Genomic DNA, 25,960 nt, shown 5'->3' on the forward strand with positions numbered 1-25,960 from the left:
GAACTGAGGAAAAGCATGAATTCCGTGACAGACAAATTGCAAAAGGTCAAGACAGATTTGGACACCAAAGCAGATAAAACCACTGTCGAGGCAATGAACGATGAAATGGAGGATTTGGAAAAAAGTCAAGGAAAAACAACTTACTATTATACAACATATCAGAGGCTGAGGAAAAAGATTGTATCTCCTTTACATGAGAATTCATTACTCAACACATGTGCCTTGAAACTCTACGTGTCGCTTAGAATATTAGAACGAGCACATCGAACACCAACTAGAATGCCTTTCTCTGACACTAATGATAATTGGCTGCAAAAACTGAAAATTGAAGATTCTTCTCTTTGCAGTCGTTGCAAGTGGCTAGAAATACTATCGCATATGTTGGTGTAATTCAAATGTTTTGGGATAAAGTGGTTAACTGGTGGAAAAACCAAAGAGGCGAGTATGTTCCTGTGGATGAATTAGGGATAATGCATGGTTATCATCCTAAAGATTGTAAGACCTGTATTCATAGTACTTATTACATTCTTCATGACATTTATTCTTACTTTTGTAAGAAGCAAGCTAATCGTGCAAAAATCAACTTTCTATGCTCAGAAAGGACAACAAGCAAAGTTTCATGCCTTTTCAAATTAAAGCCTCTCCAGTTTCTACTTAACTAATGTAAGTATGTGTTTGTTACACGTCTGTTAAATGTAATTGTTAAGGTAAAATAAAAACTGTTAAGAATATGTACCATGTGCTTTGAAAAATAAAAGTGCAATCAAGAAAATGTCTCTTTTTTGAGGGGTCTTTTAGTTGATAGGAACCATCTTAAGATTGTGTGACCCAATCCAATCATCAAATCCATTGTCTGATCTTACAAATCTGTTGGATAATCTAAAGCAGGGTGTTAATGCCATACCTCCACAACGATGAACAGGAAACCCTTTCCAGTGGAAGACTTGAAACACGTACTTTAAATTAATTTTTATGCTTACAGTGCTCACGGTGGGTTACTACTATAGGGGAATGTCAGCTATAAAGAAAAATAGAAGTGTCACCTGTGCCTCTGCACTGTGCTTTTCAGCCTCAACTGCTGCCAGCAAGTTCTCAGTTTCATTGAGTTTACTTGATACGATTTTTACATCAGCTGCTTAAAGAAAAAATGCGAAAAAAGGCAGTGAATAGAGCCCAGCAGTACAATGCAACACATGACTTACAATTACTTGGGTACATATGTAGGGTTGGGCTAGTAAATCAATATTATTTTCAGGAACACTTATCGTACGGTCATACAGATAGTATTTTCTTTGCATTAAAACATACTACTGCATCATGTAATAATTAAGACATCTCACAGCCAAGTTATAGCTTTATCAGATAATTTTAAAAATATAAGTTAGATATATAAAATTCATTATTCCAACTACGGATGAAAGAATTAATAAAAGAGAGACCACCATAGTTATATATGCAACTCAAGCTGCTGCAAAATTAACTCCTGGAAAAAAAGTCACGATTCAACAGGATTTTAACCCATGACCTCAACGACACCATTGCAGAGATCGCAGAGGGTTTCTCATTTGTTAATAATTTCAAAACGTTGACACATTGGCAAGTAAAAATAAAGTAAAATGAACAATGAAGAGAATTATATGGGTCAGTGCCAGAAAAGTTAAGACCTACTTCCACTTCAAAACTCCTTATGCTCTTACGATGTAAAAAAAAACTGCTGTTCTGCTGACAATGCTGACAGTTTTGAAAGGTTGTCCGAGTTTTCCTGACAATGCGTCACTGAAAAAGAATTGCTCTGAAGTAAGTTAAGTCACTCACCCTCCACTGATTGTGTGTCCTTGGGAAATGGAATCCTGTCATTCTTGGTTATGTTTTCAATCTTCAAAAGGAATAACAGCTACCTTTGTACCTACATTCAATGATCTCTGCTTAATACACCTTTTGCTGTTCATTTACGCAAAATATACATTCATTTACGCCAACAGTTGAAACTATACGGCAAATATACGTTCATTAACACTTCCATGAACTTCATTAACGCGAACGAACTTTCAATAACGCTACTTGCATATGTATTAATATTCAATAGCATCCACGGATGAACAATTGCACCTTTGGACAATCATTAACACCAATAGAAAATCAATTGCACAGTATGACAATCTGAGGATGCTCTCTTGATTTTTGTATATTGAATCTAAAGAACGTTCAATTGTTTGTACAAGCGCATTAATATTTGTCTTATTCACACTAACGCCGTCCATGAATGCTATTAAATTTCAAACAGTGTGATAAAAATGTTAATAAATGATTTATGCACGTTAATGTTTGTCTATTACCTCTATTGACTTTCAAGATGGTGTTAATGACTTGAATATTAGCGCAAATGAAAGTATTTTTTTCTATTTTGTATGTCGAATGACGCATAAGAATGCCCAAAAGTGTTTTTGAATGTTGACAAAAATGCAAAAATCGTTATTGAATCTGAGTTAAGCTCGAATGTTCGTTGTTTGGCGCTAATGAATGTATCTTCGCGCAATTGGTTGCCATTTTACGCAAATGAATGCGTATTTTCTCGTAATGAACATCAAAAGGTGTACATGTAACTACAATGAATGACCCTAACGAATATTTTTTTCTTCCTATTGTTTATTCGAAAAATACTAACGTTTGTCAGTTCATGTTAATGATTGGCCATTTCGAATAAACGATTGTATGAAGGTGCAATCGATTCTGCGTCTCTCTGCAAATTGCATTATTGTATGTCTTTAATACGCGGTTGATTGTCATACTGTGCAATTGATTTTCTATTGGTGTTAATGATTGTCCAAAGGTGCAATTGTTCATCCGTTGATGCTATTGAATGTTAATACATATGCAAGTAGCGTTATTGAAAGTTCGTTCGCATTAATGAAGTTCATGGAAGTGCTAATGAACGTATATTTGCCGTATAGTTTCAACTGTTGGCGTAAATGAATGTATATTTTGCGTAAATGAACAGCAAAAGGTGTAATATAGAAGTACTTTTACCCATTTTGTTAGCTTATCATAATGTGAACAGTATTTTGGTGCATGGTAAGAAATAAATTTGTACACGCTTACCATAACATTAAAAATTATAATTCCTTACGATAGGATTTGAAACATTTCGCCTGGCTTCCAATAAGGCAAACACGCCATGCTTTGACATCCGCAAACGCAACAAAGTTGTGTACAAGTACGTGCAGCTCCCAGATCGTTAAAAATCCTGCTTTTTGCAAACCAGTGGAAGTTAACTTGATGTTCATCGAAAAGATACACCATGACACAAGTGTTTTAAATTTGAAGATGCGTGCCCATACAAGGAAATTTAGAGGAACCGGAAGTCAGAATTTAGGATCCACAACTGACTGGTGCCTGTTTAAAAGGAGGCTTCTTTTCACTTGTGCATTATACCTAGAGTGTCCATTTGTAGGAGATGCTCTCTAACAGGAAAGCTCAGGACATTCTTCTCAATGCTGCAGAGGTGCTCGCCAAAATTGTCTTAGTATATGGCCACTTTCACAGATGTAGAAAATACAACAGTAAAAGGATATGCAATACATTACGCTGGAGGGCAAACACCTCCTTGATGAAAGAAAAAGAGCATTTAGGACCCTACGAAGTGTTCTCAGATAAAATATGATCACAAGTTCAACAGCAGGCCTGTCCACGTGAAGGAGCACCAACGAGAAGGCCAGGTGCACAATTGTTAGTGTTATCCACTGAGTTGATCACGACAATAGGCAACCAGTGGTCGCTGACAAAAATATCTCGTTTCTGGGTCGTCAAATACAATGTTATATAGAACAAAAATTTATTCATGCTTTTGTTTAAGGAATGGTAACAACCAAGGGCTTTCTGTTACCTCTCAAAAAGTTTATTTGATGGCATTAATGCATTTGACCTGCCATATTATGTCATCATGGTGCTATAGACATTTAGTACAGTACTTCATCATCATCCATGTCATCGCTCTACGCCACAGAAAGCCCATAAGACCATTGACACAGTACTTGTATCGAACAAAGCAAGAGATCATTTCCTCTCCCCTCTCCAAGATCTCAGAGTTACCAACAACAACAATTCATTTACAATTTCTGATGATAAAAGTTGCTTCTCCCGCAAATAGCCACAAAGCTAGTCACTATTGTCAAGATTAGTCTGTGATTTGTCTGTGAATTGGCTTACTGGCTGGCAATCACACATCCATTTTAACAAGTACATTTATAGCTCTAAATTTTAGCTCCTTTTTTGCGGATAAAAGAAAGTTGTTGAAGATAACCCTTACTGCATGTCACAAGCTGCGGAACTGAATCAATATGAAAATAATTAAATTAATTGTTTTGTTCCTCGTGCGGAACAAAATAAAAGAATTATCAGCTTCTGATGAAACTCGAAGGGGTGGGAGGCCACTCGACTTGGCTATGGGTAGGTATGTGCTCTGCAGGACTCGAAATTTAAACTTCGTTGAGGAAGGGGTTTGTATAAAAACGATATCTCGTTCTAGGAATCTGAAAATGCATGTACCAACAACTAAACCTCTTCAAACAAACCAAAACAATCTTAAAAGGCCAAAACCACTCTGGAATGTGAGTTGTAGCAAACAAAGTGACATACACTGACTGCAATAATTAACTGACACACATTACTTTCTTGCTTCTACCTCCGATTTTCCCAAAACTTTTGAAGTTTTGAAATTCACTCTAACATCACACTGGCTGACACACTCACAACTCAGTAAACAAAATCTGCCAACCACAAGGCCATTCCAGAAGTTAAAGCCCTGCTCTGAACATCAGAGGCGTTACATTAGCAAAAAACAATTTTGGGAGTTGATGGCGCTTGAAGCAGTGAACTGTAAGGTTTCTCTTGAGTATTGCCATTCTTGTTCGGGTCTGTGGTATCTAAAAAAATACCAGTTGTGTTTAACATTCACGTTCAGTATCACTGTTCGTCTAAAGAAGGTAAAGATTATGAAAGGGTAAATCGAATGAAGAACGAATGAAGGAATACTCGAAAACAATGAATATATGAATATATGAAACATATATTTTGAACTGCAGATGAAAGGTTAAATAGAAGAAAGATCCTCGCAGTTAGTACCCAACTTAGGCAGTTGCGAAAAGAAACTCTGGAAAAAAAATGAACGGGATTCGAACCCATGACCTCTGCGATGCCGGGGCAGTGATCTACCAACTGAGCTATCGAGCCAACTGGGAGCTGGTGATATTGTGAGTTCGTAATATACCCGTGAAGGATGAATTAATGAATATATGAATATATGAAACATATATTTTGAACTGAAGATGAAAGATTAAATAGAAGAAAGATCCTCGCACTTAGTAAAAAAAAAAAAAAAAAATCTTTACTCCAACACTCCTCCGAATTCTGGTCGCCCTCTGCTACGTTAATAAAAAACTTGCTTCGGTAAACAGCCCTTGTACCTAAAACGAAATCTATGACTTCCCACAATGATCACTCCTGTTGTAAAAAAAAAAATCTGCAAAATGTACAGATGATGCCCATTTATATAATATATCCTTTGCATCCAAAAGGTGCTCTCATAGGAGCCTTTGATTTGTTAACAGGCACACATATTTGCCAGCATAAAAGGTTTTGCTACCAGGCCTCAAGGACCAATGCAGATGCCTCACCTCGTTCTTATATCTAGCAATTTCTTCGTCTTTGTATTTTACTGTTGACTCACTAATTTGTAAACGTTCCCTCAAAACTTCCCTCTCAGAATCTGCAGTAACCGTTGCATGGTTTTCTCTGTAAATAGAGGAGTTATATCTTTCAGTAAAGTTAATCATAGTAAATGTGGAAAATGGTCGTGTAGAAAAACAACTGTATTCAGTATTGAGGTGAATTGAAAAAGATAAACCCATGAGTTCTTGACTGTAGTTGGTATGTGGAACGTTATAACTGATATTAAGGTGTTAAGCCGCAAAATGTAACAACGCGAAATGTAACAACTTTTGACGCAAAATGTAACATTAACCCGAAAGGTAACAACTTCTGACGCAAAATGTAACAATTTCTTTAACGTGAATTGTAACAACTTTCTAACACTAACTTTCCGATTTTTCAACATCAAGAAAATGGCCGCCAATGAACGCAAGCGCGCAATGCATAATGGGCAATACTGGGTCTTTAACGTGAAATGTAACAACTCTGGTCTTGATATATAAAGAAGGAGATTTAGTCTTCTTGTCAAGCTAAACATCTCCTGACAGGCAAATTATGCAGACCTACAGATCACATGATCAGTTCAAGATTTTCTTTTGTTGAAATAAAATTTCCGTTTTTTTTTGAAAAAAATTGTTCTTGTTTGTCATGCCATGTTATGTTCACTTTATGTATTTATTTCACTGATTTTAGTGTCCCCAATTAGCGGTACAGTGCTAACTACTTCGACATTTAACTAAAGTTTTTTATTTTTAATTTTTTTTATAACAACAACAACAAAATTCGCACAGTATGTCCGAAGGATGTTAAAATGGGTTTGACAGACCTGCGCGCCTCCCACCGCGTGTCTGTTGTGTTGATAAAAGCCCTTTCAGTTTTGCTTTTACAAGCACGTCTTCTTAAAGCGTTTTTCCTTTTGTATAAGAGATTCTTCCCTTTTGATCAAAATGTGATGCGACCGCTCGGCTTAATGGTGTTTATCTTGATCTGATCGTGAGGGGAAATTCTCAAATGATTATACTGAATGGAGGGTTTCTTACTGATAATTTTGAGCCGTCAGGATTAGTTTTTGATATGCCTTTGTGTATGCTAGCTCTTTGGCATTTGTTAAGGTTAATCGGCTTGGATTAATTGAAAGATTTCAGGTAGCGCTAAATAAGTGTTATCTGTGAAGACACGGGATCCGTGGATTTCTTGCTGGCAAAAAAAATATGAGTTGCGGGGGCTGCAGCCTGGGAATGCAACTGATGTAAGAATGAAAACACTTTGTGGACATAACAGGAACTAAAATAGTACAGCCAAACAATATTATTTCCTCTTAAAAAATATTTTCTTCCACATTATCAACTAAATTATCTTATGGGGGCACTTAATGGAAATGGAGCTTCAAACTTTTTTGTATAGGGTGGTTCGTTTGAGACAGGGGTCTATGCTTTTAAGGAGGGAACTGACTGAAACCACTGTGAATTATAAGACTACAATAAAAGAACACACATGACTGACTGCAGTGCAGCAAGAAAAAGAGAAAAAATAGCCCACCTCACTTTACTTTCCATAAGCTGGGAATTCAAATCATCAATTTGTTTTTGTGCTTTTTCCAATTCCTCTGTAAGCTGCAATAGAACCAAATGAAGGAGCATACAAATATTAGAACATCAAAGCTATACAAATACGATACTTTAACCTTGGTTTCAAATTTAATTGTGATCCAGATAATATTCCTTAGTCGATAAACACCTTTTAAATTATTGTTGTAAAGAAGACGCTTACGGATCATCACAGTATGGCAACTATAGTAATCAACTTTATAGCTGCTAAAAACATTCCCGGGCTTCTAGTTTTCCTTGATTTTGAGAAAGCCTTTGATACAATTGAGTGGCCTTTTATACATAAGACCTTTGACCACTTTAATTTTGGCTCATCCACTCTAAGATGGATTAAGCTCTTTTACCATGACATAGAAAGCTGTATCTTGAACAATGGCTGGTCTAGTAATCTTTTCAAGCTAGAAAGAGGGGTTCGGCAAGGCTGCCCGCTGTCACCTTACTTGTTCATTCTAGGCGCAGAAGTTCTTGCTGACGCAATAAGGAAACACAATAATATTAAAGGCATATTAGTTGATGGACAGGAAATTAAAATCAGTCTATATGCAGACGATACAACTCTTATTTTAGATGGATCTAGGGCATCCTTCCAAAATTCACTGCAGATTTTAGAGTTTTTTAGAGCGATATCCGGCCTCCAACTAAATTATAAAAAGACAGAAGTGCTGTGGATCGGCGCAAATGCAGGAAGCGAAGAAAAACTGTGCCCCGAGCACGATTTAAGGTGGATGAGAGATAAAGTAAAAACTCTAGGGGTATGGCTCTCAACAGACCCAGAAATAATGTTGAAAGTTAACTACGAGAAAAAAATAACAAAACTTAAGGCAAGCTTGGGCTGCTGGGAATTGCGTAGATTAAGTCTGCTGGGAAAAATTACTGTATTAAAAAGCTTAATTGTCTCTCAACTCACGTATATTTTGTCACCTTTGCCAACAAACCAGTGTGCTATTGGTGAAGTCAACACCCTATTCTTTAAGTTTTTGTGGAATGGCAAAGGCGACAAGATTAAGCGTGATATAATGATAAGTGATTATGAAGATGGAGGTTTAAAGATGATTGATATAAGGCTCTTTACTCAAGCTTTGAAACTTAGTTGGGTGAAAAAATACCTTGACAAAGGAAATGAGGCAAAATGGAAGCTTTTCTTCAATGTACAATTAAGAGACTTAGGCGGAGACATTATTTTCAAAGGGAATCTCCACAAGAAGGATATATTAACTTACTTTAAGGTATCGGATGTTTTCTTGCAAGAAATGTTGCAAATTTGGTCAAATGTTATCTACGAAGATAACATTTGCTCAAAGAAACAGTTACTGTCACAGAGCCTCTGGCTAAATTCTCTTATTCGTGTTAATAATAAACCAATACACTATTTATTATGGTCTTCTCAAGGAATACAGAATATCGGTCATTTGATGGAAAATGAGACCAGATTTTTATCTTTCTCTGAATTCAAAGAACGTTTTCACATCAAGATAAATTTTCTGTCTATCTATGGAGTGATATCAGCTGTAAAACATCTGGTTATAACCTTTAAAAATAACACCTCTCAGGAAAGCATCAACTACGAAAGTTTTCTTGATAAGTTTCTAAAGGCCAAAAATACAAATAAGATAGTACACAGAAAACTTATAGAAAAGAAACGAAAGCAGCCCGTGAATAGCCAAACGAAATGGTCGGAAGACTGCATGATAGAAAAAAATGAACCTATTGACTGGAAGACTGCTTACGGGCTGCCCTTTAAATGTACGAAAATCTCAAAACTTCGCGTTTTCCAATTTAAACTGCTACACAGGAGACTTGCCACTAATGATTTCTTAAAAAAAATAAAGCTAAGGGATAACGATCTTTGCAATTTCTGCCAAATTGAAGAGGAAACTCTCATCCATCTTTTCTGGAACTGTACGGTAACGTCCGGTTTCTGGCATAATTTTAGGCAATGGCTGCTCAGAAACGAATCTTCTGTGCGTTCTCTTGAGCTAACCCCTTCCTTGGTCATAGGCTTAAAGACCCACCCACTATTTTGCAAAAATTTTTACTTTTTATTCTTAGTCGCAAGACTCTATATCTGGACTTGTAGAATACAAATGACTCATCCTACAATTGACACGTTCCCCCTTTTCCTCTCACATTACAATCTTTAAAAGGTACTTGCTTCTTGTTTTTTTTCTTTCTTGCCTTTTGCGGAGTATGTGCCACGTGGGCGGAACGGTAGCTGGTGTGGATGCATGTTTAATTAGTATAATTATTTAATATCACGTATCTGTTATGAAAAAAATGTAAACATTACGCATTTACTTGACGTGATTGTTGCAACTGTAGTGTGACAGTAATAGTGTTACAACTGTACTGTAATGTAATTACAAATTAATTAATCTAAACAGTGTCGGGCATCTTGTCAGTATTGTAATGTAGTAATGTAGGTATTGTAAGTATTGTTTAGTGTAAGCATTGTAAGTATTGTAAGTAGTTGTTTAGTATTGCAAAATAAAAAAAAAATAAATTAAAAAAAAAAAAACTATAGTAATGGTAATGATCATGGAAATAATAAAGTGCATTATCATTTGCCTAATGACAGTCACTTTGGACATCATGATGCTGAGTTGTAATTGGCGGATTTTGAGCTTAACTAATCCAGTAACATGCTGTCCTAAGAGGTCCACTAGAGTACACACCCAAGTAAGCTAAAGCGATTGAGGTATTCCAATCCCACTTATGCCAATTGATGTTATAGGGGGGGGGGGGGGGGGCAGGGGTAGTGGTGAGAGCACTCGCCTCCCACCAATGTGGCCTGGATTCGATTCCCGGACTCGGTGTCATATGTGGGTTGAGTTTGCTGTTGGTTCTCATCCTGGCTCCGAGAGGTTTTAGTCGAGGTACTCCCTTTTTCCCCTGTCCTCAAAAACGAACATTTCCATATTCCAATTCGATCTGGAATCGGAGGGCCACAGGTTTGCCAGTCGTTAAGACTGTTAAGTATCACCCTCATTAAACAGAGTTGTTTTATTTATTTATAAAAGTGTTGTCCTATGTGGATTGAGCTTCAATGACAATATTATTCTACCAATGAAGGTAAATCAGTAAGCTGACTGTATTTTTGTTTGAAAATGATACATGCTAGAATGCCTGTTCTTCACACAAATTAAATATACTTCTTTAAAGGATGTTTTGTATTATCAACATCCCCCGCCCCCATTACAATACAATACAAGGCAGTTTTTGGGAATGGTTTGCAATATTGTATGAGGGAAGGTGGGACATACTTGGGTGAACAGGGAGTCATTTCCATTGCACATAGCATAAAATTGGAGTTCAAAATGCAGGTATAATCTTCTTGTTCATTGTCCAAAAAGGAAAAGTGACACTGTGTAGGTTTTGAGTGACGTTACCATCTCTCATTATTTCAATCGGTCATGTGATATTTTTTGTATGACTGGTTGCTCCTGTGGTTATAAGGTCCGTTAAGAAACTACGATGGCAGTACCAACAAAAACGTCACTTATATTGTTCACGTTACTTGTACTACTTTGCGATTATTCCAATTCTTTCAAGTTGTAGAGTAACTATCCAGAAAAAAAAACTGGTTGAAAAGGCATTCAAGCTGAAACAGGGAATGAAAAATTTACGGTCATGTGTTCACGTGCTCCACAAAACCTTGAATTTAGTAATTTCACTTCTACAAGTTGAAGGGGAGGGCCAGTCAGCCATAGCCATGACGGTTGTAACAAAGACATTGACTGTTGTCATTGTTTAAAAGCACCACGCACAGTGTGAGCTTTGAAGATATGACCGTCTATTCCTCCTGCTCTAATAAAGGCTCTCAGCAAGAGTCCCAAAGTCGAAAATGTGACTGGCTTGCGGGGACGAATACAGGAGATAAACAACCTGTCAGGTTAAGAGGACGGAATGACAGGACAAATATTCCTGGTTAACTTGAGATGCAACTATTCCAATGAACTATTCTAAGCCAGATTATAGTTGGAAGAAATGAGTCAATACTGGTGAACTGGCAGTCTTTATTAGGGTCCAACAATTGGTTAGTTGGATTCCAAAACGGCAGCTATTAAATCGAAGAGGTAGTAAATGGGACACCATGCGTAACTTCTCCAGTTAAGGTTACTGTACAGATGGGAGCCTGCTACGGGTTAGAGAGTGGTACGATTGAGGTTGCTGAAGCGGATTCAAATGGTTTAAACAATTTATTTTTAAAGTAGGTGTCTAGAAACCTAAGACCTAAGACCTAAGACCTGGAAACCTAAGACCCGGAAACCTAAGACCTGGAAACCTAAGACCTGGAAACCTAAGACCCGGAAAGCTAAGACCTGGACACCTAAGACCCGGAAAGCTAAGACCTGGAAACCTAAGACCCGGAAAGCTAAGACCTGGAAACCTAAGACCTGGAAACCTAAGACCCGGAAAGCTAAGACCCTTGTTTAAAACGTTTTTTTTTTTAATTTAAGAAATAATGATAATTATACTTCAACTTCCCACACATGGATTACTGCTTTGCTGAACGCCAGGTCCTAAAGTTTCAACAGTCCCATTTTCTTTCGGGTTTTCTCCATAGTTACAGTCAATTAACGTCACGCGTGACCAGTATTTCCGAGAATGAAATGAACATGTTCAAGATTATATGCAAATGCCGGACATTACAATTTCATTTTCTCGGAAATACTGGTCACGCGTGACGTAGATTGACTGTAACAGAAAAAGATATATTCAAGATACTTGGGAAACAATTGTTATTCTTAAAACACTTAATCTAATGTAAAGAAACGTTCATAGCCTTATACCGTCAATAAACTTGGGAAATTTCTACGGGAACCCTGAAACCTCGTTGGCGATTTTCAAAACTTCGTTCAAATTTTTTAAAACACCGGTCACGCGTGACGTGGTTGACTGTAATTTTGTTTCAGGAAGATAAGAAGGAGTTATTAAGCGGGTCTCCGGGTGGGCTGGGAGTGAAAACTGCCCTCTTAGTTAATGGGTTGTTTATCAGAGAGTAATATACGTGGGAAAATAGCCGGGTCAAGCTATTATTAATAATGATTAAAAGTATTTGAAAAAAATTATTTCCCTTCAAGCCGGCTCCTATTGTCGCCTTCTTTCATTCTAATCACAGTACTCGCTGTTACGATTGTACAATCTCTGTATTCAAAGAAACAAGCTTTACTTTCTTTGCTTCTAAATGCGTAGTTTAATATCAACAAGTCGTTTTCGACCCAGCAAGAAGGAAAAACACACATCGTAAACTTCGAACATACGACTGATTCAAGTTGCCTTTGGTCTTTGTAAAATAAAGCATCAAAGTACGGTTGACATCTCTATCAAATGAACAATTACACGCTCTACACTTGGAATAAAAATTCCTGCAGAATAGGATATATCGCAACTAAGTTAGAGCGGTAACTAATACTTACAACGACATAACGTTTGTGTGTTTCACTACTAACTTGCTTTGTAAATCCCTAACGCTGAATGAAGCATAACAGGAAGACCAGTATTTCCGAGAATGAAATGAACATTCGAATTGCTCTTTGCATAAATGTCCGGCATTTGCATATAATCTTGAACATGTTCATTTCATTCTCGAAAATACTGGTCAAGCGTGACGTTAATTGACTGTAACTATGGAGGAAACCCGAAAGAAAATGTGACTGTTGAAAGTTTAGAACCCGGCGTTCAGCAAAGCAGTAATCCTTGTGTGGGAAGTTGAAGTATAATATTCATTATTTCTTTAATTAAAAAAAAAACGTTTTAAAACAAGGGTCTTAGCTTTCCGGGTCTTAGCTTTCCAGCTCTTAGGTTTCCGGGTCTTAGGTTTCCAGGTCTTAGGTTTCCAGGTCTTAGCGTTTCCAGGTCTTAGCTTTCCGGGTCTTAGGTTTCCAGGTCTTAGGTCTTAGGTCTTAGGTTTCTAGACACCCTTTTTAAAGTAAAAGAAACTCAATAAATAGCCACCAACCTTGCATTTCTCTTTGTGGAGTTCAGTTTTATCCAACTGAAGTGTGTCCAGATTTTGTTGAAGAATACGCTTTTCCTCTGTCAGGCTGTTAATGTTCTTCATCACTTTGTCCTTTTCTGTGACAGCTTCCGTACTAACACAAATAACAAAAGTGGGTCAAACACACAAGACTGACTATTAAGTGATCATGAAACTTGATTTGTTGACTTAAAAATTTTAATACTCCATTTGAAAAGAAACACCAATATTTTCAATTGGACATCAATGAATTGTTTGGTCAAAACCCAAAGAAAGGTTGTAAAGTTCACTTAATCAACTCCCTCGTCTGAAAAAGTTTGTGCAGACCATATTCCAACCCAAGATGCTCGGCATTGGTTGAGTGTTTATTGCAAATAATACTAGTATTATCATTGCTTGAAACCAAGTAATTTTCCAATGCCTAACCAAAGCATAAAACCGACACTTTAATTAACGAGAGACACGATCAAAAGCACTTATCAATTACAATTAACAACATTAGTGTTCTCTCAATATCCACTATAAGAAATTGAAACAATTCCATTAGTTTTTAACGAGGAAGATTAATCGTAAGGTGCATTCTACATAGGTATATACTTTTAAAGAGTATTTTTTACTTTAATTTTTTTCATTATGTGAATTATGTGCAATAGAAAATGAATAGGAAAAGTAAACAACAACAACAAAAGTGACATCACCAGTCTAAAATATTTTCCAGTCATAACTCTGATGTCAAATCCCAGGGAGACCAGCAGCGGTACTACAAAACGACATGTTAGTTAAAATGCTGCCCCCAATTTTTTTTGTATCAGGCAAGTATGATAAATGTTGTTTAAACAAAGATGCTATTGACAGCCAACCAAATAATATTTGACTTCCTCTCAAGGGAAAGAGAGGTTGGAAGTTTCGCACTAATAAGTCCAGAACAGTTTCAAAGGATAAAGTAAAATAATTAAACATCAAGTAAAATAATTAATCCCCTTTTAAAATGCGCCACCTTAGTCATAACTGTGATACATACACTTCATGCTTCAATTTCTGGACTATCATTTCTGCATCCGAAGCGGAAGAACTTATCAAATTTAGCTGTTTGTCTTTGGTGGACGCCATACACTTGGCAGCTTCAACCTAAAAGAAAAAGGATTGGTGCCATTAATGAGAAAATAATTTATGGTAACTCTACATACTGAGCACACAAAACCTATTTTAAATAAAGTGGTCAAAAAACGCAGTAAAAGTGACAATACTGAAAAATCCAAATTTAGTTTCTGGGGCCTTTGTGCCCCCCCCCCCCCCCCCCCTAAACTCACACCCATATAAACAATATATTGTAAATGTTATAGAAAGACGCAATGATTTGCCACATATGCCAACACAATTTGATGTTATGTTTAACAAGTGATGCCCAGGCTTTCCTTTCTTCTTGCTTTGAATATTTCGTCCTGAATAAATTAAAACTTTTTTCCCAAGTTCAACTTTTTCAAGTTGAACGACGATGGCACTAAACATTTTACCCCCCACTTCACTTTTGCGCATAGTCACTGACTTCAATACACTGTGCTGCCCTTTCAACTAATCGATTGGCAGTATAAACCCTGAAGGACTTAAAATAAGACAAACCACGAATTTGGCGTAATGGGAGGAGGGGGGGGGGGGGGGCACCGCTCGGCGATTGGCGAGACAGGCAACTTCACTAGCATGACCCTTTTAAAGCCCCACTCCAGTAAGCAATATGAGCTGCAACCAAGATCCACGAGGTGCAGCAGGAGCACACTTAAGGACAGGAATGTGCTAACTACGAAGAGTATTGGCAGCAAAAACTTGAAGCACTGCGAGCTGAGACCTAAGGCCAAACACATGCTAACACCAAGTCATTAAACGACCTATAAGACCTCACCTATCAGCCTAGTAGAGCTGGATCGGACACGACTTTTGGCCAGAAGATAATGCGAAAACACAGAAAAAAAAACTAGTGAAACTTCTTTGGAGAAGTCCCTGCGCAGACTAAACTGAACATCATCACTGAGAAGCAGCTTCACGTTTACTGAGAATATACAAATAACTCCAACAGGGAAGGAGGGTAACTTTACAAAACATGCAGTGAGTAGAACAACTAAAGCACAATACGACTCTTAACCTTGTACATTGTCTTTTATGGCAAGTAAAAATGCTAAAAGATTGTCGGTTTAACACATGCCTTAGTAACCAAATTGGAAGGCACACAAACAAGCACTTGACTGAACTAACTATTTTATGTATATAAGAGAATTTCACAGCACACATGGCTTCTCTGGATTGGCTCCAAACCCAAAACTTTCTGGAAATGATATATACCCAGCAAGCTAAGCTCCACAATAAAATCTGGTTAGAGGAGATTATGAATGATTTGTTAAGGACGTACCACAGTGTCTATCAACAAAATATCATTTTCAAATGCAAAACAAAACAAAAAAAAAAACGTATTTTAGTTGATACATACCTCTTTTTCTAGAGTAACAACCAGACTTGTCTTTTGCTCCAGCAGTACTTCCAATTCAAGTTTCTTTTGCTCAATACTTTCTTTTTCTTTGTAAAGTTGGTTACATGTTTCTCCCGCATTTTTATTTTCCTGTTGAATAACCAATTCACTTCAAAAAGATCTTTTCCTCTCAGAATAACAATCAAGTAGGTTAGAAAGTTTTTGACGAAAATCTCACAATAAAATGTCTTAACCAAAAAGAAGAATTTTTTTATTTTAAGTCCAACATCAAGATGATTGTATAGACAAATCTGATTTGCATGTTTATGAAGTAAAACTCTCTGATGTGAACAAATTCTTACACCATCAGAAAAACTATAATTAATGTGAATACAAACATACATGCTTTACAATAGCTTGCAAAATTAACTCATAACAACAGCTGTACAAATGAACTCAAACATCATATGCTGCAAAGACAGACATAATGATGTGGAGTAGCTTAGTCACACAACGTCTCTCAGGTTTTGGTTTTACCTGGATTAGATCCTTATTAGCTGACATCAAGTTCTGATATTCTTTGTTTAGCTTTGAGTACTTCTCAGCAAGGTTGTTGTACTTTTTCTGGGTATCTTCTTCCACCTCTGCAGTTTGCTGTGCGGACTTGAGCTGTGCCTTTAGAGAAGTAAGCTCCTGGACTGCTGACTGGTAATCGGAATCAAGCTTACCTTGCTGCACCTATATTGATAATATGATCCAAAACAAACATTTCAACAGTTTATTTGACTACATTTTTTTTTCTTTATTTAAACAACTGGACGAATCCAATGTGAAGCGGTAAAGACAATTATGACTTAATGACGAAACCTCTGTAGATGATGGACATCAGAGCAAAAACCACTGACATAAAATTCCACAAACCCAGCACTCAAGAAAAAATTACAAAGAACAAAAGGTAAGCAAACAACGCCTAAATTAACCAAAAACTGCACAAAAAAAAGGCGTGAACGGAAAAACTACATGCCTGGCAAAACGAAAACATGAACAAAGAAAATTAACATAAACTCCTGGCGGTAACATTCTGACCCCTAAATACAAATGCCAGTATCTAAGCCAGGAAAATAACAAAAAAAAAAAAAACTACTTAAAGTGATTAAAGTCGCAAAGAATTTTAGAGCCTAAACCAATCTTGAATCCTCAATTTCATAGAACGTCAAGTCCATTCAATGTAAGCCATGCATAAGTCTCTTGGAAACTCTTTAGAAGAATAAACAAATCAACATAGTTTCGATAAGCCATCCTTATCTGGAAAGACCTCTTTAATTTGGCCGATTGGCCATACAGACCTTGGTGTTGATTAATCAACAATGATAACCGTGTCTCCAACAGAGAAGTTTCCCCTTGGTCGGAACCAAGCTCCTGTAGCAAAGGAAGATATTACCAGTTCCAGCGTCCCCAGAAAACATCTGCGAAATATTGAATTTGACGCCATCTTTTCCTCGAATAAGTATTGGGTATGGATCTTTGCCTGATTCCTAGCCGTCTGCACTATGCGCAGCTCCTTTTCAGGACCTGTGAATTTTGTACCATTGTCGGAACAAATTTCTTTAACCTGACCTCTAAGGGCAATTAAACTTCCAATAGCTTGGATGAAAGAATTTAGGTCCAAAGTGTGAGAAACCTCTAAATGGACTGCTCTTAATGCCAAAAAAGTGAAAATAGCTCAAACTTTCATCACCAAAACGTTCACACAAGAAAGGTAGCACGGATTCTCTTTCAGAGTGACCACCTTTCACGTGAAAGCAGCTGAAAAGCAGTGGAGCAAGGGGTGAATTCTTGGAGATGATTATTTGGTGCTTCGAATTATCAGGTAAAGGAGCCCTGCTAGCCGTCTGCCAATGCGAAATAAACCATCAATTAGTTTTCCAAGGCAACTTGATTTCTTCACACAGCCTCCCTTCTTGTTTTCCTCAGGAAAGACATTCTTCTGGTCAAACATCATTAATTCCCTTTCTGCAAAGTCAAACTCTTGACAGGTCACAGGCTCCGAACTGAATGCTTGAGCTTTTTCCTGGATATTCTTGAAATCTTGTCTTGCAGCCAAGACAGGACAAGAACCGTTTCATATTTCATCGAATATACTTTGTTAACTGAAACAGTAAACGTCTTGAGCTCTTATTTGACCTCAGGGTCAGCGCCGGTCAGCGCTGCATTTTGTTCAACACAGCCCTCCCATTCAGACTCAGGCATTAAAAAAAATTCGACTCCTTTATCCAACACTCACTGCGGATAAAAACGTCTGCTGTGACACCTAGTAATGCATCATCAGCAGGATTAGACTTGCTGCCAATATACTTCCATTGAGATGTGCCCGTCCTTGCACTGAGTGACTGAGATCTGTACACTATTCATTAACTTTAAATCATCATCATGGGATAACCCTGGGCCATCAGTTGATGATGCATACACAAAATCAGCAGACGTAACACACATTGGATGGACTTCAACAGACTTCGTGAAGTAACAAGCAGACGGGAAGTATTTCGGTTTCCTTCCAGTGGCACCATTGATAACCCAGCCAAGTTCAACTTTCGTTAGGTAAGGACCTCCACCTGTGGCAGGGATGACTTCTCTCCGCTGCAAAACGTCTGGGACATCTGAACGAATTAGAAAGTCCACTTGAAAATCCATCTCTGAAAAGTATACATAGCCTCTAAGAAGTGGCAATTGATCTACATGTTCTTGTTTTGGGATTTCATCCCTTCTGGTGGGCATGGTAGACTGTTCGCAAGCATGCTGCACACGTCGTCTGTTCTGCCCATCACAGTCAACTTCAACGCCATTCTCTTACCCTGAAACCCAAGCTGATCCACAAGTTTACATGAACAGAAGGTATGGTTAGATTGTTTGTCCAAGAGGGCGTAGGTCACAATACAAAACGCACTTTCCCTTGCTCTAATCTTCATTGAAACAATCAGCAATGTAGTTACAAGACCTTCCAGGGTTGTCAGAATGCAGACAAACCCGATATCACTTGCCTCACTGCTTCCTGAAAAGGGATTGTGACAACACACTGGGCTCAGTTCTGATCTGCATGACGCTGGACTGTTCGGACCTCGGCCTCTCACGTTTGTCTTCAGATGAGTCGAAGTGCATCACTGTAGCATATCTACCGTTACATTGGGTACAAGGCGTTTTGTTGTAGCACGACTTCGATTGGTGACCCTTTCTCAGTGATTGCTTCATGACAAAGTCAAAACCTGGACAGGAATTTTGGCAAAAACAAGGGCAATCTCACAGACTGTGGCTTCTGTTGCAAAACAGATAGCCCTTCTCAATGGTCTTCCAATTTCTTCTCTTGGGGCTCAACTTGGTTTGTGGGATTCTTCTCGGATGAAGTAGACAAACATTTCTTGGTTTCAGTTCAGCGTGTTTCATCTGCTTATTCAGACTAGGATTTTCCCAGCGGATATGAGCAGCTTTTTCAATAATAACTGATAGCGATTGGGTGCCGTATATAGCACTGAAAAGCAAGTCTCTGAAAAATGTCTACGACATTCCTCAGATAGACCAATTTGAGGCAGAATTTGACGAGTTGACTTCCTGAACACGAGACATCATCCAACATAAATAGCGTGTATCCAAAAATACGTCTTTAGGAATATGGTCACAGACGCCATTTCACGTGCAAAATCAAACTTTATTTAAATACCTACATGACACCAATGTGCAGCGTTACTACAAATCCGCTGTGAAGCAGTAAAGACGATTACGACTTAAAAGACGAAACACGCTGTAGATGATGGACCAGCAAAAACCACTGAACTAAAACTTACAAAACGTAGCACTCATGGCTAAGCGATGTAAACAATATGCAAAAAACCTAACATACAAGAACAAAGGTAAGAAAACAATTAACCAAAAAACCGCACAAAAAGGTGTGAACAGAAAAAACTAGAGCCCTAGCGAAACTAAAAACACAAACAAAAAAAAAATAACATAAATTCCTTGCGGTAACAACGTTACAAATCAATCTCCCTAAAGAGAAATTGACCACTACCGGTACCATTCCTGTGAGTGGTCATAAGCTGACCCAAAAATCTTAAAGCTGTTTTACCTCTAAGCTCTTCTTTTCCTTTGTAACTTGCTCTTGGAAAGCTTTAACTGTGAACAACTCCTGAGTTAAGGCATTCATTTTGTCAGTCTGTTGTTTCAATTCCTCCTTAACAGCCACGATCTCTCTGTCCTTAACTTGTGTGAGATTCTGTAAAGAACATGACGTCAGTTGTGCAGCTATACTGCTATTGAGAGCTATACATATAAGGTGTCCTATCGCATAAAAAAAAGGGGAAAGTCGTCCTGAAAGTAACAGCATAGTCATTTTGTTAAAAGTTTGAAAGCTTGCTTTTCGTAATCATAAAATGGCACTATATCACTATTGGGGATTAAAGTGTGCAGCATTTCAAACACCCTTATTTTCTGGCGGGCTGTATTTTCATGTAGCATAAGCTACCTGTTGTCCTACTTACATCACCCACAGTGGCACTGTGGCCAAAACTTTACGTGGACAATAAAACGAGCTATGTGGCCTACCAAAGATTTTCCTCAAACTCCTTTAATTCCTTTGTAGAAAGGCAAGCTTACAAGAATTTTTTTATTAGTTGTAAGTATTCGAAAGCTTTTCTTGCAGACTGAATAACAAAGTATGGGGTTAATTGACATATGTCATAAAGTAAACTGAGTCTTTGGCTTGTTTTTCTTGACTTGTGCTAAACATAAAAATGGCAATGAAGAAATCAAGTACTTGCATACTTAATGCTTGTTATAAGTCTTATAAAATCTATGCATTTCCAATATATATAAATAAAGTGCCTGAGGAAAACAGTGGGCGTGCTACTAAAGAAATATGAAGATATACATATAATAAAATAAAATCACCCAAAAGGTCATACAAGATATTTGATTTCAAGTCAAGGTATTCTAAGTTTTACTCTTCTTATACATTGTTAATGTAACAGATTTTGTGAGAGATCATTTTCAAAGCGAGACCATTTCCGTACAAAGAGGTTTGAGTCGTTATTGTGGAATGCAATATGCTTTTCAATTTCTATCGAGTTCTTAAGTACCTGTATATACACCTGCAGGTTAGGAGGTTTGTTCCCAAGTCTGCAGGTGTATATGTAATGTCTAGCTATAAGGAGCAGGTGATGAAAGAGAAGGTCTTTAACGTCATCAATGAGACCGAAACAGAGAGTCAAGGAGAGAGAGACGTTTTCTAAATCTTTGAAATTTTCAGAGACCCATTATGTCCGGCAATTTTCGGTTTTTTAATTAAGGTCCACAGTTGTTCAAATCTCTTACTTCTAAGATAACTAATTCTTTATCTGTTGCATCCTTCGGAAAAACTTAAAAAATCCATTATCAACAATTACTGATTCTATTATAGATTCCAAATGTTCTTGTCAACACGTTTCCTACACCTGTCAATTAAAAAAGTCATCCTGTCTTTTCTTGTGAGGGAACGTAAGCTTACAAGTCTCAATGGTTTTTATTAGGTTTCCTCGCCATGTGTTTATCTTCTAGTTATTACATAATTAATTATTGCAAATATTGACTTGTAGTGTAAGATTGTATTGTATTGTACCAAAAATGCAGAAATCATGTCTTCGAAACTCAAACACTGTGCCGTTGTTTTGAAACCTTTAATATCAATGGTGTTGACCTTTTGATCTTAATGTGAAGGGAAGTAATCAAATTTACTGAATGGAGGATTTCTTGTCATTCTGAGCCGTTTGGATTAGTTTTTTTTTTTTATACCACTCTGTATGCGAGCTTTGTGGTGTTTACTTAGGTTTAACGGCTCAGATTCGCTGCAAGATTTCAGAAAGCATCTCAGAAATAGGTTATCTGTGAAGTTAAAGACATAGGATCTGTACATTTCTCTATTCGTGATTTCATGTTAATACCATGAATCTGCAGTAAGATGTTTACCACCAACATGAGTGTGTAATAAATCCGGATCTTTGCAAAGCTGTTCATTGTTGTCCCTCAGTATCAAGAGCTTTGGCGTTTTGCAATTGTTTTCAGTTCTCTTACTTTTGTGGCCTCAATAGATATGGTTCTTTTGGAGCTGAAATGTACCTCCATTCCTTTGTGGCCTACATCGCATCCAGCAGACATTTAACATTGGAAGTCCGAAGTCACAAGTCCGAAGTCCCTCCTTGGCTTTCATAGATACCGACAAGAATGTGGTGGTGCTTTTAAAATTTTAAACTGAGCCACAATAATATTTGCCCTCACATTTACTAGTCACTCGTTAAGTGCTACAACAGACGTTCTGTTTATAAAAACGTACAGCTTTTAGCTAGCTTTTTAGTTGGCTTTATGGTTGCCATCACAAAAGCATGGGTTCTTGTTTTATTCCAAAAACCCGGATGGTTTTTTTATCTTCTAGTGTAACTATTAATATCAACTCGTACTTTTTTGTCAAAAAATGCTTACCTGCAATTCTGCTTGATGTGTACTCTTAAGACCATTCTCCTTCTCCACGCTTTGGTTCAACTCAGATTTCTAGTGAAGAAAAATGACTTATGATGTAAATTAATATATAAAATTAAGGTTACAATGTTCTTAATACTAAATGTTCTGACGCATCATCAAAGTATAAAAACTATTAGTATATACCACACAAGTGAATAGTACTTTTCGCGCGCGCTGATTGGCTAGCTCGGAGGTGATTAGCTAAGTACTATTCACCTCTGAGCAGCCGAAGAGAAACAAGATGGCTGCTCGTTTCGCCACGGTTACTTAAGAGAAAATTATTTCGATAAATGAGGCGGCTGTTAAAAACAATACATAAATGGCAAAAAAGTTTAGTTTGACGGCATTAAATGGTAATTTAGTTAATCTTTTTTCCCAAAAGTTTTATTTGTCTGCAAGAAAGCGAGACGGAACTTGCTACAATAAGAAATCGCTTGCCGCGTGGCACGCAAGATTTTAAAATTTCATACCATTTGTCGGGATATTGTCAGAAATAAAATGTTTTTTTTTTCGCTAGTTATTCAGCTTGTGTGGTATATACTAAAACAATTATTCACCTCAGTGTCGGTGAAAGTGATGGATATTTACCTCGCCGCTTCGCGGCTCGGTAAATATCCATCACTATTCACCTCCACTTCGGTGAATAATTGCTAACTATTAGAACCAGGAGCGTTCAAAAATATCAAAAAGTGCTGGAATTACAGGAAACGAGTTTTGTTGCTATCAGGACTTGGCCTTCTCAATCTTAAATTTGATGGGACTGGAAAACTGCTTTCTTGGACTTTTGCCATTTTTGTGTAATTTTTTTTTTATGAAATTTGCAATGCACTATGGCGCGACCTCAAAACAATGACCTTTTCAATTGAAATAAATGAGTTCGAGAGAGGTTTGCTGCAAAACGAAAGATGGAGACGTGTGACTACCCCATCTTAAAAGCTTTCTATAAGCAACAAGACCAGTTAACAAGGTTTTAAAGACAAATTGCAAGCCATCTAAGAATTAACCGGACATTTTTTAAATGTGATTGGTGTAGTGATTGTTCATTGGGTTGCCTGTGCAACCCAAGCTGTATTGCATGTTGGGAGCGAAATGAAACACAGCATGGCGGAATGAAACGTACTTGAGTCGTTTCTAAGGGTAATCCACCTCAATCAGGGGCTAGTCTGGATTGCAGATATTACATTGGCAAACAAGGATAGCGAGAATCATCCCATCTAGCAGTATGGCAGTATGGTGATATTTCTGGTTCCAAATCAGAGTTGAGCAAAATATGGCGAGTTTGGCTGCGTGGTTTTACGCACAACGCAGAAGGCAAAGCGAATTTGAAAAAACCCACCGAGGAAAAAAAGCGAGAACCTAACGACCGTTCCCCTAGTCGATGCAGCCGCGAATGATGTTTATCAACAGAGTATACAAGCTTTAAATGACGTTTCCAATGACCAATGACCAATCTGTAGACGGAAATTTGATGATCAAGTTAATTTCCAGTTTCCTTTCATAAGACAAGCATACAATAGCACCAGTGTAACTAGCTTGCCTTCTTTTGCACTGAATTACAACATCTATACATTCATTGATCACAAATTGCTTTTCTTTTTTCAATTACCAAATGGGTATTGTTTAAGGCTGGATTACGGTGAAATAATTTCACAAATTCAGTATTCCCTATTTATTTGATTCCTTTGCATTAGTCCTTGAAGTAGGTTTTCCCCCTTATGTTTCCCCCTGGCCGTGCTCACCACGAAATTGTCTTTCATGAGCCATTCCCAGATTGCAATAGATTGTCATTAATACCGTATTAGCATAAACAACTGACAGAGATAATAGACTATTCCATCTGCTAACAAGCGCCTGTCGTGTAGCTCGATCTTATATCAATTTTCTTATTGCTCATAAGAACACCTTTTAGCCTCTGTGACGCCTGATTACCAGATTAAACAATTTGATGTTTTAATGCAAGTCCGTGATGACCAAAAGAGAGGAATAGCATTTCTAGCGGAAGCTGTACACAATGAAGTAGCCCACTCATGATCTAAGATGACCATCAGAGATCAATTCCAGTTTATTCTTTTGGGTACTTAATTGACCATTACATAAACGAGAAAGGAAAGTAGGAAATACAGTGGAACTGAAACAAAAGTCAACAACAATGGTGATTCAATGTTACTTTCGATTATATATAAAATGGTTCTATCACGAGAAAAGCGTAGCAACTTCAAGTGTCTTAGTCTAGGACAGAGCTAAGGTGGTTAGCCATTGCATTACAAAGTGAGGCATAGTTCATACTTCACTAAAAGGTTAGCGCGACGGTTAGCCATTTCAATGAGTGAGTGTTTGAGTAAAACGCATAAACATCCATCAAGTGTCTCGTAGATTTTTTGGCCACGGTTGTTGGCCAAGAACCCTGACCTCATTAGCCATCAGCTTCAGGCTTCCCTGTCACTAAAATGGTATTTTTGACGATTGAGTCTGCGAATTTGGCAGAAATAAATACGTTGTCGGTACAAGATACGACAAGGCCAGGGCCTTAGTGTGAGCATCATGGGTAATGATTCAGTGGTATATAAGACGGAGAATAGCATGTGACATCCATCTAGGCCTCAGAACCAACCGTTTACCTTTGGCTGATGCCAAATTTATTTTAGTTTGAATATTTATTTTGTTTTAACTGTGAAGCCTCGTAGGATGGGCTTCTGCCTGCTTTTTTATTCCTATGGTTCCTACCCAGATTTCTTGTAATATTTTTTTCCCCAAAGGGTTTTTTTTCATGCAGGCTTTTTCTGGCCTCCGTCTACTATAGTAGTGTCTTTGTGAGCGATTGCCCAGCTCTGTTAATCCCTTTTGAAGTTTAGATGTCAGTGTTGTATACCATTTATTTAATGTGTAAGGTATTGATTGTTTATCAGGATTGTATATGGGATACCATATAAAAAATGTATGCATGTATGTATGCCTCGGGTTGATTCTCGGCAGGCTGTGTTATGTTGTGTAGTGGAGATAAAATAACATTTTGTAGTTAGTACATGCATCAGTAGGTGTTAAAATAATCACGTCTCGGTATTGTTTCCGATAGTTTAGCCATATGATATTTTTCTTTCTTGAGGGGATGCATCCATGGAAATTCTGGAAGGGTACCGTGGGGGAAAGTGGGGGAGGGGGAGTGTCCAAAGGGATATTACCAGCATGATGGGGTACTCCTATTTTCTGCAACAGTTTTTGTTATATATTCCTAATTTCCGGTGGTTCTCAAAACAACCTTGAGAACACAATGTATTTAACAGCTGAACTACCCTTAATTTTCTTCCATGGCAGTTAGGCCTGGTTGTAAACATAAAGGGGCTCTTTATTTTAATGGAAACAAGCAAGATGTCTCACCAGCTTTAGCACCAAACTTCCCGCTTCTTCAGTCTGCTCAGCATGGGACCTTTTCATTGTCTGCATATCTTTCTTATGGAGTTCCTTCCAAAAGAACCACAAATCATGTCAGTGTTCAATAGTCAGATTAAATGCTTCCTATTTCCGTGCAATAAGTAGGTTTACTATTTGCCTGGAGGAATACTTTGAAAGCTCCTTATTTTTACACTGTCAAAACAACGTTTGATTACAACATTTGCATCGTAAATCATGTCAACTGTAAAACTTAATGAGTTCTTACCTGGATTATCCAGCAAA

At 37.6% G+C, this 25,960-nt stretch overlaps 1 protein-coding gene across 4 annotated transcripts in view; it reads right to left on the reverse strand.

The window, feature by feature from the left end:
* LOC146472898 (CAP-Gly domain-containing linker protein 1-like) overlaps window positions 1–25,960 on the reverse strand; it is a 129,900-nt gene that overhangs the window by 9,059 nt on the left and 94,881 nt on the right. For 3 of the 4 annotated variants that reach the window (XM_085119133.1, XM_085119132.1, XM_085119130.1), the window contains 11 exons: window positions 25,664–25,747; window positions 22,250–22,318; window positions 19,866–20,012; window positions 16,286–16,486; window positions 15,770–15,898; window positions 14,312–14,418; window positions 13,273–13,405; window positions 7,246–7,319; window positions 5,673–5,790; window positions 1,816–1,876; window positions 1,044–1,135 (listed from right to left, as the gene is read on the reverse strand). In XM_085119133.1, the coding sequence (XP_084975259.1) occupies window positions 1,044–1,135; window positions 1,816–1,876; window positions 5,673–5,790; window positions 7,246–7,319; window positions 13,273–13,405; window positions 14,312–14,418; window positions 15,770–15,898; window positions 16,286–16,486; window positions 19,866–20,012; window positions 22,250–22,318; window positions 25,664–25,747 (1,215 nt within the window). The remainder of the gene's footprint in view (window positions 1–1,043; window positions 1,136–1,815; window positions 1,877–5,672; window positions 5,791–7,245; window positions 7,320–13,272; window positions 13,406–14,311; window positions 14,419–15,769; window positions 15,899–16,285; window positions 16,487–19,865; window positions 20,013–22,249; window positions 22,319–25,663; window positions 25,748–25,960) is intronic. The other variant, XM_085119131.1, reaches the window with a different exon arrangement.

Source organism: Pavona decussata, unplaced genomic scaffold, assembly GCF_977016875.1.
Source record: "Pavona decussata unplaced genomic scaffold, jaPavDecu1.1 SCAFFOLD_96, whole genome shotgun sequence".
NCBI lineage: Eukaryota > Metazoa > Cnidaria > Anthozoa > Scleractinia > Agariciidae > Pavona > Pavona decussata.